Source organism: Ctenopharyngodon idella, chromosome 12 (assembly GCF_019924925.1).
Source record: "Ctenopharyngodon idella isolate HZGC_01 chromosome 12, HZGC01, whole genome shotgun sequence".
Classification (NCBI taxonomy): domain Eukaryota; kingdom Metazoa; phylum Chordata; class Actinopteri; order Cypriniformes; family Xenocyprididae; genus Ctenopharyngodon; species Ctenopharyngodon idella.
In genome coordinates this window covers 30,594,777-30,612,655 of record NC_067231.1, presented here as the reverse complement: position 1 = coordinate 30,612,655, position 17,879 = coordinate 30,594,777, and the positions used below count along the sequence as shown (strand labels likewise).

Sequence of the window (17,879 nt, the reverse complement as noted above, 5' to 3'; positions counted from 1 at the left end):
GCGATCAGAGCAGCTGAGAGCTGCACACCATCTACAGGAACGTCTGAAAACTGCTGCGTTTACATGTGAAGATCAAAACACCATCGTAATGCGGTGAAAAGATTTGGGTGAAGAGGAAATCATGCAGTGTTTGATTGATGTTTTGTTATATCATGACATTAAACATGTTGAAATGTGACAAATGCAGCTGTTAGAGCAACACAAAAGACAGTGGGGCTAGTTGTCACAGAGTCTGTATCTCAGTAGCTATGAGGTTTTGATTGATTTTGTTAGAGCTTGTTTTCTTTATCCAGTGTATGCTGGTTTTAAACACCTAATGGAAGTTAAACATTAACAAAGAAAAGACAGACATCATAACGTTGTTCGGAGGCTTTGATTTATCCGGCAGAAACACACAGATCAACAGTACAGCTGATATTCCACTGTCAGTGTCACATAAAAGGGTTTTGGAGTGAAATACAGTACAGGTTTAGACATCACAGTAGTGTATCAGTCTACTGAATAAATACATCATGTACATTTCAAACACAGATAATATTAGAAGTGCCCTGAACTGAAGACTGGTACAGTCAAACATGGTAAAAGTCCTGTAAAAAGGACAGAATCAGATTCATTCCACACAAAAGTTCCCAATCACCAAATCTAAAGCTCGAGTCGAGCAGCTCCATCACAGTCTCTGAGAGCGTCAGTCAGTGCTGCGTCGTCTGTATGTTTTGCCGCTGCGTCTCGTGACATTCCGGCTCCTCGTTCTCCATGTAAGCCTGTACGGATCTCCAGAGCGCACGGATGTTCCCCTCACCGAAGCCCGTGGCGCCTCTCCGCTCGATGAGCTCCAGGAAGAAGGTGTCCTCTCCAAAAATGGGCTTGGTGAACACCTGGAGCAGGTACCTGAGAACACACACATCAACAACTGTGTTTATATCAGGCACAATGCTGCAAAACACTAGAAATGAAAGTATTATGAAGCATATGGGTTTAGTGTCTCAGAGGAGAGTGCTGTTGAATGTCCTGCTGATATCAAGCAGGTTTTGATTAAAAAGTAATATACAAGTATAAATATATACTATTATATAACATAAAAAGGTCAGTCAAAATCTATTCTGGGGGAAAACATACCGTTGACTCGGTGTGATCCGGCTGTCTGCGTCTGTACGGATATCAGTGTCCAGGAGAATTCCGTACCGGCTCAGTGTGTGAGGATCAAGACCCGCGTCCAAGATCTCCTGCTGCTTTCCCACCTGCCAACACACACACACACACTAGAAATAGAGCACAATCTTGAGCTCACTTGAGCTTTTATTTATTTCAAATTTTACAATCAAATCTTTTTCTAATCTTGACGAAACACATATAGTTGGAAAGCTCTGAGACACAAGGTTCCATTTTTGGCAACTACACTGTGATAGAAGTCATATTGTGATGGAAATGTTTTTGTGACAGGAGACGCATCAAATGGAGTGTGTGTGTTGCCCTCTGGCTGTGGAAAGTTGGTTAGATATATGACTTTGATTTTATAGCAATTGAAATTATACAAAAATCTCACTGGATTATTACAAGAAATAGCAAAAGGAATGTTTGGAAATGTAAACTGATATTTCCTACTGACAAACTACAGCAAAAGATATAAATAACTGGCTTAAAACCATTTTTTGGTGACAATACTAACGTGCCTAAGACTTTTGCACAGTATTGTATATATTTTATATACAATAAAAAAATGCTTAGTTCACTACTTGTGCAAATCTATGCCTCTATAACTTTTTACACTTTCATTTGTGCTTCTGCAATGATCGGTCTTCTATTAAATAGACCAACTCTCTCTATTCAAAAGCATTCATGAACTACAGCCATTTAAGCTCAGATACAGTGCATTTTCACGTCTTATGCTCAAAAAGAGAGGTGACAGTTAACAGGTTTGTAAATAATAAATTCTCTGATTTTTACTGTGACTTTCAGACTGCACTGTGTGAATGTGTTGTGCTGGACTGAACCCGTGTGCACAGCGTAGTGTTCCTGACCGTCAGACCTCAGTGTAGTATGCAGGCGGAGGAGAGAAGAACTGGACTCCGGCCCGATGCATTGTTTGAGCCGTGCTCACAATATCTTCAGTGTAGAGCCCGATATGCTGGATTCCTGCTCCTTTGTGCTGATCCAGAAACGAGTCCACCTGGTTTCTGCCTGAAATTAAACCACTATTATTAAAACAGAGAGCTGTGATCTCACTGCTCAGCACTTAACTCAAGCAAGTCATTTAAATATTAGTACATAATAACGTAATATAAAGTGGGTGTGAGATTTAAATGCGTGACTGTACCTTGCTCAGGAAGAGACTCTGCGATCACAAACTTGCAGTCGGGCTCCTTTTCGTCTTTGAAGGGCAGTGTGATTCCCGACTCACTGCATTTCCAGTATTCCATCGCCGTCAGCCGCAGCCCGATCCCGTCGTGGTTCAACACGTATCCCTCCTCCACGTCCTCATTCCTGCACAGGGAGAACGGGTCATGATCACAAAATGATGAATCGGACAATATTTGGACAGTTGGGAGATATTATTTGTTGGCATCAAATAGCACATTTACATTAGGCAAACACTTATCCAAAGCATTACATTCAAACTACATTTTATGAGTTCATGCATTCCCTAGGATTCAAACCCATGACCTTGGTGTTGCAACTCTACTGTTTGACTGTACTCTTTGAACATTTATGTATTTGGCAGACACTTTTATCCAAAGTGACTTGCATTGCATTCAGTGTTTACATTGGATCAGTTCATGCCTTGCCTGGGAATCGAACCTATGACCTTGGTGTTGCAAGTGCCATATTTTACTGTTTGACCCATTTACATTTATGCATTTGGCAGATTCTTTTATCCAAAGTGACTTGCATTGCATTCAAGCTATACATTGGATCAGTTCATGCATTCCCTGGGAATCAAACCCATAACCTTGGTGTTGCAAGTGCCATATTTTACTGTTTGACCCATTTACATTTATGCATTTGGCAGATTCTTTTATCCAAAGTGACTAGCATTGCATTCAGGGTATACCTTTTAACAGTTTATGCATTCCCTGGGAATCGAACCCATGACCTTGGCATTGCAAGTACCATACTTTACTTGAGGCATTTACATTTAAGTATTTGGCAGACACTTTTATCCAAAGTGATCTGCATTGCATTCAAGGTATACTTTTTAGCAGTTCACGCATTCCTGATATTCACGCATTCCCTGGGAATCGAACCCATGACCTTGGGGTCGCAAGCACCATATTTTACTGTTTGAGACGTTTACATTTAAGCATTTGGCAGACACTTTTATCCAAAGTGATTTGCATTGCATTCAAGGTATACATTGGATCAGTTCATGCATTCCCTGGAAATCACACCCATAACCTTGGTGTTGCAAGCGCCACGCTTTACTGTTTGACCCATTTACATTTATGCATTTGGCAGATTCTTTTATCCAAAGTGACTTGCATTGCATTCAGGGTATACATTGGATCAGTTTATGCATTCCCTGGGAATCGAACCCATGACCTTGGCATTGCAAGTACCATACTTTACTTGAGGCGTTTACATTTAAGTATTTGGCAGACACTTTTATCCAAAGTGATTTGCATTGCATTCAAGGTATACTTTTTAGCAGTTCACGCATTCCCTGGGAATCGAACCCATGACCTTGGGGTCACAAGCACCATATTTTACTGTTTGAGACGTTTACATTTAAGCATTTGGCAGACACTTTTATCCAAAGTGATTTGCATTGCATTCAAGGTATACATTGGATCAGTTCATGCATTCCCTGGGAATCGAACCCATGACCTTGGCGTTGTAAGCGTCATACTTTACTGTTCGAGCAATTTACATTCATGCATTTGGCAGATACTTTTATCCAAAGTGACTTGCATTGCATTCAACGTATACTTTTTAGCAGTTCACGCATTCCCTGGGAATCGAACCCATGACCTTGGCGTCGCAAGCACCATACTTTACTGTTTGAGACGTTTACATTTAAGAATTTGGCAGACGCTTTTTTCCAAAGTGATTTGCATTGCATTCAATGTATATTTTTTAGCAGTTCATGCTTTTCCTGGGATTCGAACCCATAACATTTGCATTTGAGCTCCAATCAGCAGCACTAGGCTGGCGAATGTATGATGATAATGATACCTGTCAATGAAGAACCTCTGGAAGCCGAAGCTCTTCTGGTACCAGCGGGTGATGTGTGCAGTGCTTCTCCGGGGACAGGCGTACGTGATGTGGTCGAAATGAGTGATGGGACAGTGCGAGTGGTCTGCGGTCTGCGAGTCCGTCCCGACCTGGTGGAAGCCAGGCAGAAAGAGCCCCTCGTACTGAGAGCTGTCTATGAGAGTGTGGCACACGTTACCCACCGCAGACTTGATGACGGAGAAGGTGACCCGTCCACGGTCATCGCGAATCTCCGTGGGCGGCTGGAGAAACTCACAGAGACCCTGATCCCGCAGCGCCCGGGACGCCCGCTCCACATCCTCCACCTCGAAACACACGTTACTCACTGTGTCCACCGGGTAGTGTGCATGGGTTCCGTACAGACATTTCAAGTCCCGGTGGTCTCTGGCTGTGACAGAACTCCAGGCTCGTGACACATGTCCATTCAACCACCGCAGCGCCTCGTTCGGTCTCTCGTTGACCACAAACACGGCCGATCCTCTGCGGAGCGCGAGCTGCTTCGCTCGGTCTGTCAGTCTAGCCGCAAACACATTAAACTGGAACCGGGAAACGAGCTCATGAGCAACTTTATCCACGTTTGAGACATGCAGTGAAATGTGATGCAACCGGCTCAAGTAGGCCGCCATGTTGGGATGACGTCACACCGAGGGGCGTGTTACAATCGCAATCACGGTTATGTTATTATACATAAATGGAGATATTTAATATTCTCCCAGGTTCTTGCTTTTCCAGAAAGCATTGGTGGTCTTTAGGCAAAAATTAAGTTGTGTAATATTTTGAAAATGTTTTTTTTAAATGATTAACACCCTTGTGTGTGGTATTCTTTTTTCTTGGATGTCTTGGTGTTGTATAAAGTTTTTGATTGTCAAGGTATAAAGTAATTTATTTTCATGATTATATGTATTTTAAAATAATGATTTTTACATACAACGTTGCCTAAAACATAAATAAAAACCCTAATGAAATAAAAATAAAAAAAATAAAAATTTAATTTCTCTTTCTATGGTTGGTCTCCACATGGTGTGGAATCGTCCAATCGGCAGCGGTGCGTTTGGTCACGTGCACGTGACGGTGCGCAAGACGCTGGTCGTTTTTATTTTGTCAGCGCCGCCATTAAATTCGCATCTAAATCAACGTTTAGGGATTAGAAACAGTATTCATCGATTTAAAAACATCCAACGACTGATATAAAGCTCAGAGAATAAACAACGCTATGGAGTGAGAATAACAACAATAAAGACTGACTGAGGTGATTTAAGTCTCATTAATGAGGAGCCGCGCGTCGAGCGATGTGAGTATTTACATGTTTTAGCAGTAATATGTGTCTGTCGGAGTATTATTGTAACTTGTATACAAATAATAGTGTCAGTGGTGAGCGGGACGAGTGTAAATAATTATAATATTAACACAGTCAGTGCTGTGAGGTATCAGGAATAAAAACTGAACTGTGACATAAGGGTGTCATTAGATATTAACACTGTCAGTGCTGTGAGACAACATTAATACTGGCATCAGTAACTTTAACACTGTCATTGCTGTGAACATTAATACTGTCATTAATAACATTAATACTGTCAGTGCTGTGAGATAACATTAATCTGTCATTAATAACATTAATACTGTCATTAATAACATATAACATAAACACTGTCAGTGCTGCGAGATAACCTTAATACTGTCATTGCTGAGATAACATTAATACTGTTATTAATAAAAGTAATAGTTTCAGTGCTGTGATAAAACATTAATATTGTCATTAACATTAATACTGTCAGTTCTGTGAGATAACATTAATACTGTCATTAAGAACATCAATACTGTCACTGCTGTGATATATCATTAATATTGTCATTAATAACATTAACACTGTCAATGCGGTGATATAACATTAATACTGTCATTAATAACATCAATACTGTCAGTGCTATCATTAATAACATTAATACTGTCAGTGCTGTGATATAACATGAATATTGTCATTAATAACATTAATACTGTCAGTGCTGTGATATAACATTAATACTGTCAGTGCTGTGATATAACATTAATACTGCACTTAATAACATCAATACTGTAAGTGCGGACTGTCAGTATTAATGTTATATCACCGCCGGTCATTAATAACATCAATAATGTCAGTGCTGTCATTAATAATATTAATACTGTCAGTGCTGCGAGATAACCTTAATACTGTCATTGCTGAGATAACATTAATACTGTTATTAATAAAAGTAATAGTTTCAGTGCTGTGATAAAACATTAATATTGTCATTAACATTAATACTGTCAGTTCTGTGAGATAACATTAATACTGTCATTAATAACATCAATACTGTCAGTGCTGTGATATAACATTAATATTGTCATTAATAACATTAATACTGTCAGTGCTGTGATATAACGTTAATACTGTCATTCATAACATCAATACTGTCAATATGGTGATATAACATTAATACTGTCATTAATAACATCAATACTGTTAATACTGTCATTAATAACATTAATACTGTCAGTGCTGTGATATAACATTAATACTGCCCTTAATAACATCAATACTGTCAGTATTAATGTTATGTCACCACCGGTCATTAATAACATCAATACTGTCAGTGCGGTGATATAACATTAATACTGTCATTAATAACATTAATACTGTCAGTGCTGTGGTATAACATTAATATTGTCATTAATAACATTAATACTGTCAGTGCTGTGATATAACATTAATACTGTAACATAAATGTTATTAATGTTATATACTGTCAGTGCTGTGATATAACATCAATACTGTCATTAATAACATTAATACTGTCAGTGCTGTGATATAACATTAATACTGCCCTTAATAACATCAATACTGTCAGTATTAATGTTATGTCACCACCGGTCATTAATAACATCAATACTGTCAGTGCGGTGATATAACATTAATACTGTCATTAATAACATTAATACTGTCAGTGCTGTGGTATAACATTAATATTGTCATTAATAACATTAATACTGTCAGTGCTGTGATATAACATTAATACTGTAACATAAATGTTATTAATGTTATATACTGTCAGTGCTGTGATATAACATCAATACTGTCATTAATAACATTAATACTGTCAGTGCTGTGATATAACATTAATATTGTCATTAATAACATTAATACTGTCAGTGCTGTGGTATAACATTAATACTGTAACATAAATGTTATTAATGTTATATACTGTCAGTGCTGTGATATAACATCAATACTGTCATTAATAACATTAATACTGTCAGTGCTGTGATATAACATTAATATTGTCATTAATAACATTAATACTGTCAGTGCTGTGATATAACATTAATACTGTCATTCATAACATCAATACTGTCAATGCGGTGATATAACATTAATACTGTCATTAATAACATCAATACTGTCAATACTGTCATTCATAACATCAATACTGTCAATGCAGTGATATAACATTAATACTGTCATTAATAACATCAATACTGTCAATATTGTCATTAATAACATTAATACTGTCGGTGCTGTGATATAACATTAATACTGTCATTAATAACATTAATACTGTCAGTGCTGTGATATAACATTAATACTGTCATTAATAATATTTATTCCTTCAGTACTGTGAGATAATATTACTACTGTCATTAATAACAGTAATTAATAGTTAATTGTTATTTTTAGGAAGGATGTTTTTGCTTTCTGTTTCATGATTTTTTGACATGTCTCGTTTTATTTTTTGTTTGCAGATTTCTGTCTCTATCTCAATGTGTGACTCTGATGTAAGTGTGTGTTGAGTGAGTGAGTGAGTGTGTGTGTGTGCGTGCGTGTGTGTGTGAGCGAGTGTGTGCGTGAGTGTGTGCGAGTGTGTGTGTGTGTGTGTGTGTGTGAGCGAGCGAGTGAGTGTGTGTGCGAGTGAGTGTGTGAGCGAGCGAGTGAGTGTGTGTGCTGATCCATCATGACAGAGCTGTGTGTGAAGTGGTCGTGTGAGTACTGCACATATGAAAACTGGCCGTCTGCTATTAAATGCACCATGTGCCGCGCTCAGAGGCCCAGCGGAACCATCATAACAGAGGAGCCGTTCCTGAGCAGCACCGGCCCGCTCGCCGGACACCAGTGGGACCCTGTGCACAGCGACAGCCTGCTCATCTGCCCCGATTCCAGTGCCCGGCCCCGCGTCCGCCCGGTCGAGTCTTCCGAGCACAGCGGTAAATGGTCATGTCAGGTGTGCACCTATCTGAACTGGCCCAGAGCGGTCCGCTGTACTCAGTGCCGCAGCCTCCGGCAGCGCATATGCAGCCCCACAGAAACCCCACAGACGTCCGGGACCGGCCGCCGACCCGTGTCCGTCCCCCCGGTAGATCCATGTGAGGAATACAACGACCGGAACCGGCTCAACACGCGGGTGCATTGCTGGACCTGCTCAGTCTGCACGTATGAGAACTGGCCCAAATCCCCTCGCTGTGTGGTGTGCGACAACCCCAGACCCAACGACGCCTATCAGCTGAGCGAGCCTGACGAGCACTCGTCTGTGATTAACGAGCAGCAGCGCGGACGAGCGCGGGGCGTGTGCAGCGGGGCACAGCGGTACTCGCCCACCTCCTCTAAACGCGAGGCAGAGCTGCAGATCGAGCTGGCTGCTGGAGCTCAGAGTGGAAAGGACGAGATAGAGATGGACTACAAGAAGCTCAAACAGATCAAGAACCGCATGAGGAAAACAGACTGGCTGTTTCTCAGCGCCTGCGCTGGTGAGTGTCTCTCTTAGGGTTTTTCTGTCTTTGTCTCACATTAGTGTTAATCAGTGTAAAGCATGTTAAAGGATTAGATCACTTCAGAATTAAAATTTCCTGATAATTTGCTCACCCCCATGTCATCCAAGATGTTCATGTCTTTCTTTTATCAGTCGAAAAGAAATGAAGGTTTTTGAGGAAAACATTCCAGGATTTTTCTCCATATAGTGTAGTGTAAGCATTACGTAATCATGTCGGAAAGGTGACGTAGGTGGAAGTACCGGAAAACACCATCTCATTTTCTCCTCCAACTTCAAAATCGTCCGACATTGTTGTTTTACCTTTTTTGTTGTAAAAGGCGTTTGACTTAAGTCTTTACACGTTCGCTTTGTAGACACTGGATCGGTACTTCCACCTACGTCACGACCTTTCCAACGTGATTACGTAATGCGTGGAGCATCACAGAGCAGTGCAAGATGAGCATTTGTGGTTAAAAAGTATATAATGTTTATTTTTTTTTAGAAAATGGCCGATGGTTTCTCTAGATAAGACTCTTATTCCTCGTCTGGGATCATGTAGAGCTCTTTGAAGCTGCACTGAAACTGACATTTGGACCTTCAACCCGTTGAACCCCAGTGAAGTCCACTATATGGAGAAAAATCCTGGAATGTTTTCCTCAAAAACCTTCATTTCTTTTCCACTGAAGAAAGATATGAACATCTTGGATGACATGAGGGTCAGTAGTGTTGTTCAGGAGAGATGAGAGATGTTTGAGATCATCTTCGGCAGGATGAACTAACCACTGTATCCCAGCAGCTTTGCACTGTAAAGTCTGGCTGTATTTCCATGCGGTGATGTCATCGTGATGATGTCATGTGCGGAGCTTCATTGTCTTTTGTTTGCACTGATTCTCGTGACTCACTGACTCATTCATGTTCTTGTAGCTGGTTGATGTGTTACTCGCAGTCAAAATGCGGTTTTTCTGCCTACATTTATGTTTATGCATTTGCCAGATGCTTTTATCCAAATCAGCTTATATTGCATTCAAGGTACACATTTGATCAGTTCATTCATTCCCTGGGAATCGAACCCATGACTTTGGTGTTGCTAGCGCCATGATCTAATGTTAGAGTTTTAAATAAAACATTCATAATTTGTATTATGTGTTTTAATTGCTGTAGTTTAATGATTGTGCGTAGTTAGCATTGTGGATAAAAACAAATATAAAAAATATGAAATATTGATTATATCATTACACATAAATATGAGCATTACCAGACGCTTAAACACAAAAATGATCTGGTTTAGTAGCTGAAAACACTCAAATGATTGAGACACTGTTATTAATATCATGCAGAACAACAAGACAAGTAAACACACACACACACACGCGTGACAGTGACCTTTATGCTGATTCAGAAGTATGCGAACCCTGCGAGTGTGTGTCAATGAGCTGCTCGTGTTCTGGGTCAGTCTGACATGTGGAGATCTTCAGACAGCTGATGTCTCGACCAGTGACCGGCACATGGACTGACCACTTCACATGCTGCCCTTTAAAACATGTTAACCACCTAACAAATCAGTAATAAACCCTACTAATGCCCATGTGTGGAGCGAGTGTGTTCTGTCCTGATGACCTCGTGAAGCATCATCGAAAACGTGTGTGTGTGCAGGTGTAGTTGAAGGCGATCTGTCTGCGGTGGAGGCCTACAAGTCATCGGGCGGAGACATCGCACGTCAGCTGACCGCCGACGAGGTGCGTCTGCTGAACCGACCCTCGGCGTTTGACAGCGGCTTCACTCTCGTTCACCTCGCCATCCGCTTCCAGAGGCAGGACATGCTGGCCATTCTGCTGACAGAGGTGTGTGTGATCGGTGGATTATTGGGTGTTTCATTGAGAACAGCAGTGGAAGTGTGTTTGAAGGCTTGTGTGTGTTCGCAGGTGTCCCAGCGCGCCGTGAAGTGCATCCCAGCGATGGTTTGTCCTGAGCTGACGGAACAGATCCGCAGGGAGATCAGCGCGTCGCTGCACCAGCGCAAGGGAGATTTCAACTGCTACTTCCTGACAGACCTCGTCACATTTACACTGCCGGCAGGTGGGAGACACACACACACACACTCACTCTCACTCTCACTCTCACACACATTTGCTCGCTCACACACTCACTCACACACACACACACACACACATACACATATTCACTCACTCACATACACACACACACTCACTCACTCACTCACACACACTTGCTCGCTTGCTCACACACTCTCACACACACACACACACACACACACACATACACACATTCACTCACTCACTCACATTCTGCTTTTTCTGCATTGTGGAAATCTAAAAGCTGAATCCAGTATCCTGTAGGCGCTGATATCCGTATAAACACACGTGTGGCTGTTTTGAGTTTGACGTTTGGCTTCTGCGTTTGACAGATATTGAAGATCTGCCTCCCGCCGTTCAGGAGAAGCTGTTTGATGAAGTCCTGGACCGCGACGTTCAGAAGGGTGAGACGCTAGAAGCCTGTTTCATTACAGCAGTGCATTTGTGTCCAGTGTTTCTCATAGAGTGTGTGTGTCCAGAGCTGGAGGAGGAGTCCGCCGTCATCAACTGGTCTCTGGAGTCGGGCACGCGTCTGGACAGTCGTCTGTACGCTCTGTGGAACCGCACCGCTGGAGACTGTCTGCTGGACTCGGTTCTACAGGCCACGTGGGGCATTTACGATAAAGACTCTGTGCTGAGAAAAACTCTACATGACAGTTTACACGACTGCTCTCACTGGTGAGACACATGGATCTGTTGTGATATGTGTGTGTGTGTGAAACATGGACAGATTCTCTTGCTGTGTCTGATTTGTTAAGGTACATAATTTAATGATACGAGCATGTGTGTGTGTGTGTGTGTGTGTGCAGGTTCTACACACGCTGGAAGGAGTGGGAGTCGTGGTATTCCCAAAGTTTTGGGCTTCACTTCTCTCTGAGAGAGGAACAGTGGCAGGAGGACTGGACCTTCATCATCAACCTTGCCAGTCAGGTACACACACACACAAACACATATGCAAACACACACACTCACACAAACGCACACTCAACGCACATACACACATTCTCACACACACACTCACAAACACACACTCTTGCACACTCACACAAATGCACTCTCACACAAACACTCACACACACTCACACAAACAGGGTGCGTTTGTGTGAGTGTGTGTGCGTGTTTGTGTCACCCACACACCCATACAAACACACACACATAAACTCACACAAACACACACTCATGCACATACACACTATCGTACACTCACACAAACACACACACGCACACACTCATACAAACACACAAACACTCACAAACCCACTCTCACATGCACATACACATACCCGTGCACACAAATGCACTCGCACACGCACACGAACGCACATAAACACACTCATGCACATACACACTCTTGCATACACACACACACACACTCACAAACACACTTCACATAAACGCACACACTCACACAAACATTCACAAACACACTTTCACAGACTCAAACAAAGCACTTACACGCACACACAAACACCCACACACGCGCATGCAAACACACACTCATATAGACACACACTCATGCACATACACACGCACACAAATCGCATACTCTTGCAAACACACAGACTCACAAGCACGCATGCACACACACTCTCACACAAACACACACACACATAATCACAAACACTCACTTTTGCACACAAACACAAACTCGCGCACACACTCACTCAAACGCACTTGCACACTCACAAACACTCATATAAACACACTTACACGCACTCACACAAACACTCACGAACACACTCTCACATGCTCACACAAATGCACTGTCACATGCACATGCGCACACACTCATGCACACTCACACAAACACACACAAACACACTCATATAAACACACTTACACACATACACGCACACACTCACACAAACATACACTCTCACTCAAACACACACTCATGCACACACACACACTCACTCTCTCAGACACACACACACACACAGCTGATCTCTGTCAGTAGTGCAGGTGTATTTGCTCTGACAATATTTCACGTCTCAATCACAGTTTTAAGTGGAAGGAAAGGTTTTAAGGAGGAGAAGTGTTGCTGTAAAGATCATAGAGGTTTTGCTCTGATCTTTAGATTGAAATAATGTGTTGAATTAGAGATAAACACACACTGCTCTGCCTGTTATTACAGTAGTTCATTCTTAAACCCTGTGCCTTAAATTCTCTTGACTCGTGTCATGTTCCTCTGTGCAGCCCGGGGCGAGTCTGGAGCAGACGCATATATTTGTTCTGGCTCATATCCTGCGGCGGCCCATCATAGTTTACGGAGTCAAGTATTACAAGAGTTTCCGTGGAGAAACTTTAGGATACACTCGATTTCAAGGTGAGACGTTCAGAAGAGACCTTTATTATCATGTGGAAACACACAGAAGTGTGACTCGTGTGTGTGTGTGTGTGTGTGTGTGTCCAGGTGTTTACCTGCCGTTGCTATGGGAACAGAGCTTCTGCTGGAAAAGCCCGATTGCTCTCGGTTACACGAGAGGTCACTTTTCCGCTCTGGTTGGCATGGAAACCGACGGCTGTGATAATCGTGGCGCAGGCGCCAACCTCAACACCGATGATGACGTGACGGTGACCTTCCTGCCGCTGGTGGACAGTGAGAGGAAACTACTACAGATCCACTTCCTGTCAGCACAAGAGGTACACACACACACACTCACTAAGGCTGTCAAATTAAAATGTGAATTTCGAATATTCATCGAATTTAAAATAAAAATCCACATTCAAATGGTACAAAAGAGTAGTGTGTGTGATCAGTGCTTCGGCTCTTTGTATTAAATTATGCATAAACACATGCTGCTGTTTTGTTCATTATTGTTTATGCAATTTACGACATTATATTTGATTTATAAACATTTTGCACTATTTTGTCCAGACAGTCATGTTATTTCATTGCTTTGAATAAACAGGTTAGTTCGGTGCATTAATATTTTGCTCATTGCGCCCTCTTGTGGCCTCAGGAGACAAAAGCTTTTCCCCCTAATGGAAATTATGCTTTCAAATTCAAATATAATTCAAATATTAGTAATATTTAAGTATAAAATTTGAATTTAGATTTTCAGCCATTTTGATAGCCCTAACACACACACACACACACACACACACACACACTCACAGACACAGACACACATATTAGACACACACAATCACACACACACAAATTCATACACGCACACTCACACACAGACACTTACACATACACACACTCACACACAGACACATTCACTCACACACAGACACACAGTCATACACACTCACTCACTCACTCACACACACTCACTCACTCACACACACACACACTCACTCACTCACACACACACACACACACACACACACTCACAGGCACACATATTAGACACACACAATCACACACACACACATTCATACACGCACACGCACACACACACACATACACTTACACACTCACACACTCACACACAGACACATTCACTCACACACAGACACACAGTCATACACACTCACTCACTCACACACACTCACTCACACACACACACTCACTCACTCACACACACACACACACACACACACACACACACTCACAGGCACACATATTAGACACACTCAATCACACACACACACATTCATACACGCACACTCACACACAGACACTTACACATACTCACACACACTCACACACACACACACACACACATACACTTACACACTCACACACTCACACACAGACACATTCACTCACACACAGTCATACACACTCACTCACACTCACTCACTCACTCACACACACACACTCACTCACTCACACACACACACACACTCACTCACTCACTCACTCACACACACACACACACACTCTCTCTCACTCACAAACTTACACACACACACGCCTCAATTGAGTGTATTAGTTTTAATGCACATTTATAGAATTTATGCACATCTTGGTGTTTCCGTCCAGCATTATTTGATGCGATATCCTCAAGTTTGCATAAACCAGGTGGATGGAGCCAGTGTAGCTAAGACTGACGGATGACGTGTGTTTGTGTGTGTTTCAGATGGGCAGTGAGGAGCAGCAGGAGCGTCTGCTCAGGGAGTGGCTGGACTGCTGCGTGACGGACGGCGGGACGCTGGTGGCGCTGCAGAAGAGCAGCAGACGCAGACATCACCCGCTCATCACGCAGATGCTGGAGAAGTGGCTGGACGGATACCGGCAGATGCTCCCGTGTCCCACTCTCTCGGACGGCGAGGACGAGGAGGACGACGAGGACGAGTGATCCTGCTGGAGGAAACCAGCTCTAAGCATTTCAACACTGTCTCACAGACGCCCTCTTTCCCAGAATGCAATGCAACCCCCCCCCCAAAAAAACAAAAAACATTGAGGGCTATCTTTGTGTTTAGTCAAATGAATTCTTTGTTTCTTGAATTTCTCTCCAGCGAAACTACGTTTGTGTCCATCAGCTGCATGTTGCTCTCTAACTATGGAATGATGAAAATAACCAGAGCTTATTAAACGAGCACTTACACAAAGCACATACGCAGATGTTTATTCTTTCCGTTGAAACTGATCACAGGAATCAATGTTTATGATTTAACTCACACTAAAGACGCACATTTCTCACGAGTGTTTCTGTTTCCCTTCGGTTCTTTCCTCTGGAGTGACGCGTGTGCGTTTTGTTCTTTTGATTGTATTTATTTTTGTCTGGACGCTGAGCCGTGTGTTCACTCGCACTGTGAGGAAAGAGTTCACGGACGTGTTGACCTGTGATCTCATCTGTACCTCATTTGTGATGTCAGGTGATTCAGAACGGCTTTAACATTAAACTAGAAACACGTCTGCTCTCTCATCGCGTCTGCCTCTTTATTCTTGTGCAAAATGGCAAATAATAGCAGCAGAAATACATTTTTACATATCGCATTCCACAGAAATAATTAACACTCACATTTTTAAAGCATTTTTTTTGTCCCTCAACTACATTACACTTAATCAGAAATCAAACACATCCAGCCACAAATCTGACGTCATTCGAGCGTTTTGCTCAGAGAAAGTGAATCTCATTCAAAAGTAAAGCAGTTCTCATGACTGTAATGAATCTGCTGTTGGTTTTATTTATTTATTCACATATTATTCTCAGTAGTGATTAGAACAAATGCAGCATGACTCCATCAGAAACTCTTCATTCTGTTCATGATTTGAAGTGTAAACCAGCGCACTTTAATGAACAAACCGACTCGACTCATAAAACAAAACCTGTAGCTGTTGGTGAACGAGTCTGTGTTTGTGTACAGATGATGATTGCGCTGCACTGAGGGCTACGGAAGCTGTTTCTGCCATAGAAGAAAAAAGCAGAGAAAGTCACAACTTTTTATCATAATTTTGAGTTTTTATCTTATAATTTTGACTGTCATAATTATGACTTACATCATACTTTTTGTCAATTATTATTTGTCATAATTATGGTATTTATCATAACCTTTTGACTCATAAATATGACGTCATAATTTTGACTCAATTTTGTCAATTTCAACTTTTTATCTGTTTATGCACATCATAATTATGACATAAGTACTTGTCATAAACTATGACTTAGTATGTCATAATTTTGACTTTTTAATTTCATAATTACTTATGCCATAATTTCAACTTTTTATGTAAATTATCACTCGTCATAATTATGATTTAGTATATCATTTCAACTTTTTGACTCATAATTATGACTTATGTCGATTTTGACTGTCAATTTCAACTTTTTATCTGATAATTTTGACTTTGTCATAATTTTCTTTTAAGTATTTGACATACTAAGTCATTACTTCTACTTTTTGTTATAATTTTAACTTTTTATCTCATAATTTCAAAATTATTACTTATGCCATAATTTCAACTTTTTATCTCAGAATTTTGACTGTCATAGTTATCACTTGTCATAATTTTTACTTTTTATGTCATAATTTCAACTTTTTATGTAAATTATTACTTGTCATAATTATGACATAGTATATCATAATTTCAACTTTTTGACTCAATTATGACTTGTCATAATTCTTACTTTGTCAATTTCAACTTTTTATCTGATAATTTTAACTTTTTTTGTCATAAATTTAACTTTTTGTAAGTAACTGACATACTAAGTCATTATGACATAAGTACTTGTGCCGTAATTATAACTTAGTAATGTCATAATTTTGACTTTTTAATTTCATAATTATTACTTATGCCATAATTTCAACTCATAATTTTTTGACTGTCATAATTATGACTTGTCATACTTTTTATTCAACTTATGTCAATTATTATTTGTCATAATTATGATTAAGTATATCATAATTTCAACTTTTTGACTCATAATTATGACGTCATAATTTTGACTGTCAATTTTATGTCAGTTTCAAATTTTTATCTGATAATTGTAATTTTTTGTCATAATTTTATTTAATTGACATACTGAGTCATAATTATGACATAAGTACTTGTCAATTATGACTTAGTATGTCATAATTTTGACTTTTTATATCATAATTTTTACTTTGTCATAATTGACTTTTTAATTTCATAATTATTACTTGTGCCATAATTTCAACTTTTTATGTAAAATTATTATTTGTCATAATTGATTTAGTATATCATGATTTCAACTTTTTGATTGTCAGTTTCATCAATTTCAACTTTTTATCTGATAATTTTGACTTTTTGTCATTACTTTGACATAATTTTGATTTTTTGTCATAATTAAGACAAACTCATAATTATTACTACTTATTAATGTAATAATTATGATATAGTATGTCATAATTTTGAGTTTTATGTCATAATTATTTACAAACGCATGATTTTTTCCCT

At 40.4% G+C, this 17,879-nt stretch overlaps 2 protein-coding genes across 2 annotated transcripts; one reads left to right on the top strand and one right to left on the bottom strand.

The window, feature by feature from the left end:
* Nucleotides 1-359: 359 nt before the first annotated feature.
* On the bottom strand, nt 360-4,930 carry LOC127524281 (4-hydroxyphenylpyruvate dioxygenase-like protein). The gene is made up of 5 exons (XM_051915751.1): nt 4,171-4,930; nt 2,315-2,481; nt 2,027-2,178; nt 1,117-1,238; nt 360-888 (listed from the first exon to the last, which is right to left on the bottom strand). The coding sequence occupies exons 1-5, from the start codon at nt 4,833-4,835 to the stop codon at nt 690-692; spliced, it is 1,305 nt and encodes a 434-aa protein (XP_051771711.1). The 5' UTR covers nt 4,836-4,930; the 3' UTR covers nt 360-689.
* A 341-nt stretch (nt 4,931-5,271) lies between these two features.
* LOC127524279 (ubiquitin thioesterase ZRANB1-like) lies at nt 5,272-15,885 on the top strand. The gene is made up of 10 exons (XM_051915747.1): nt 5,272-5,500; nt 7,969-8,967; nt 10,623-10,810; nt 10,892-11,045; nt 11,395-11,466; nt 11,542-11,740; nt 11,872-11,992; nt 13,259-13,388; nt 13,476-13,705; nt 15,097-15,885. The coding sequence occupies exons 2-10, from the start codon at nt 8,178-8,180 to the stop codon at nt 15,313-15,315; spliced, it is 2,103 nt and encodes a 700-aa protein (XP_051771707.1). The 5' UTR covers nt 5,272-5,500; nt 7,969-8,177; the 3' UTR covers nt 15,316-15,885.
* Nucleotides 15,886-17,879: the final 1,994 nt, after the last annotated feature.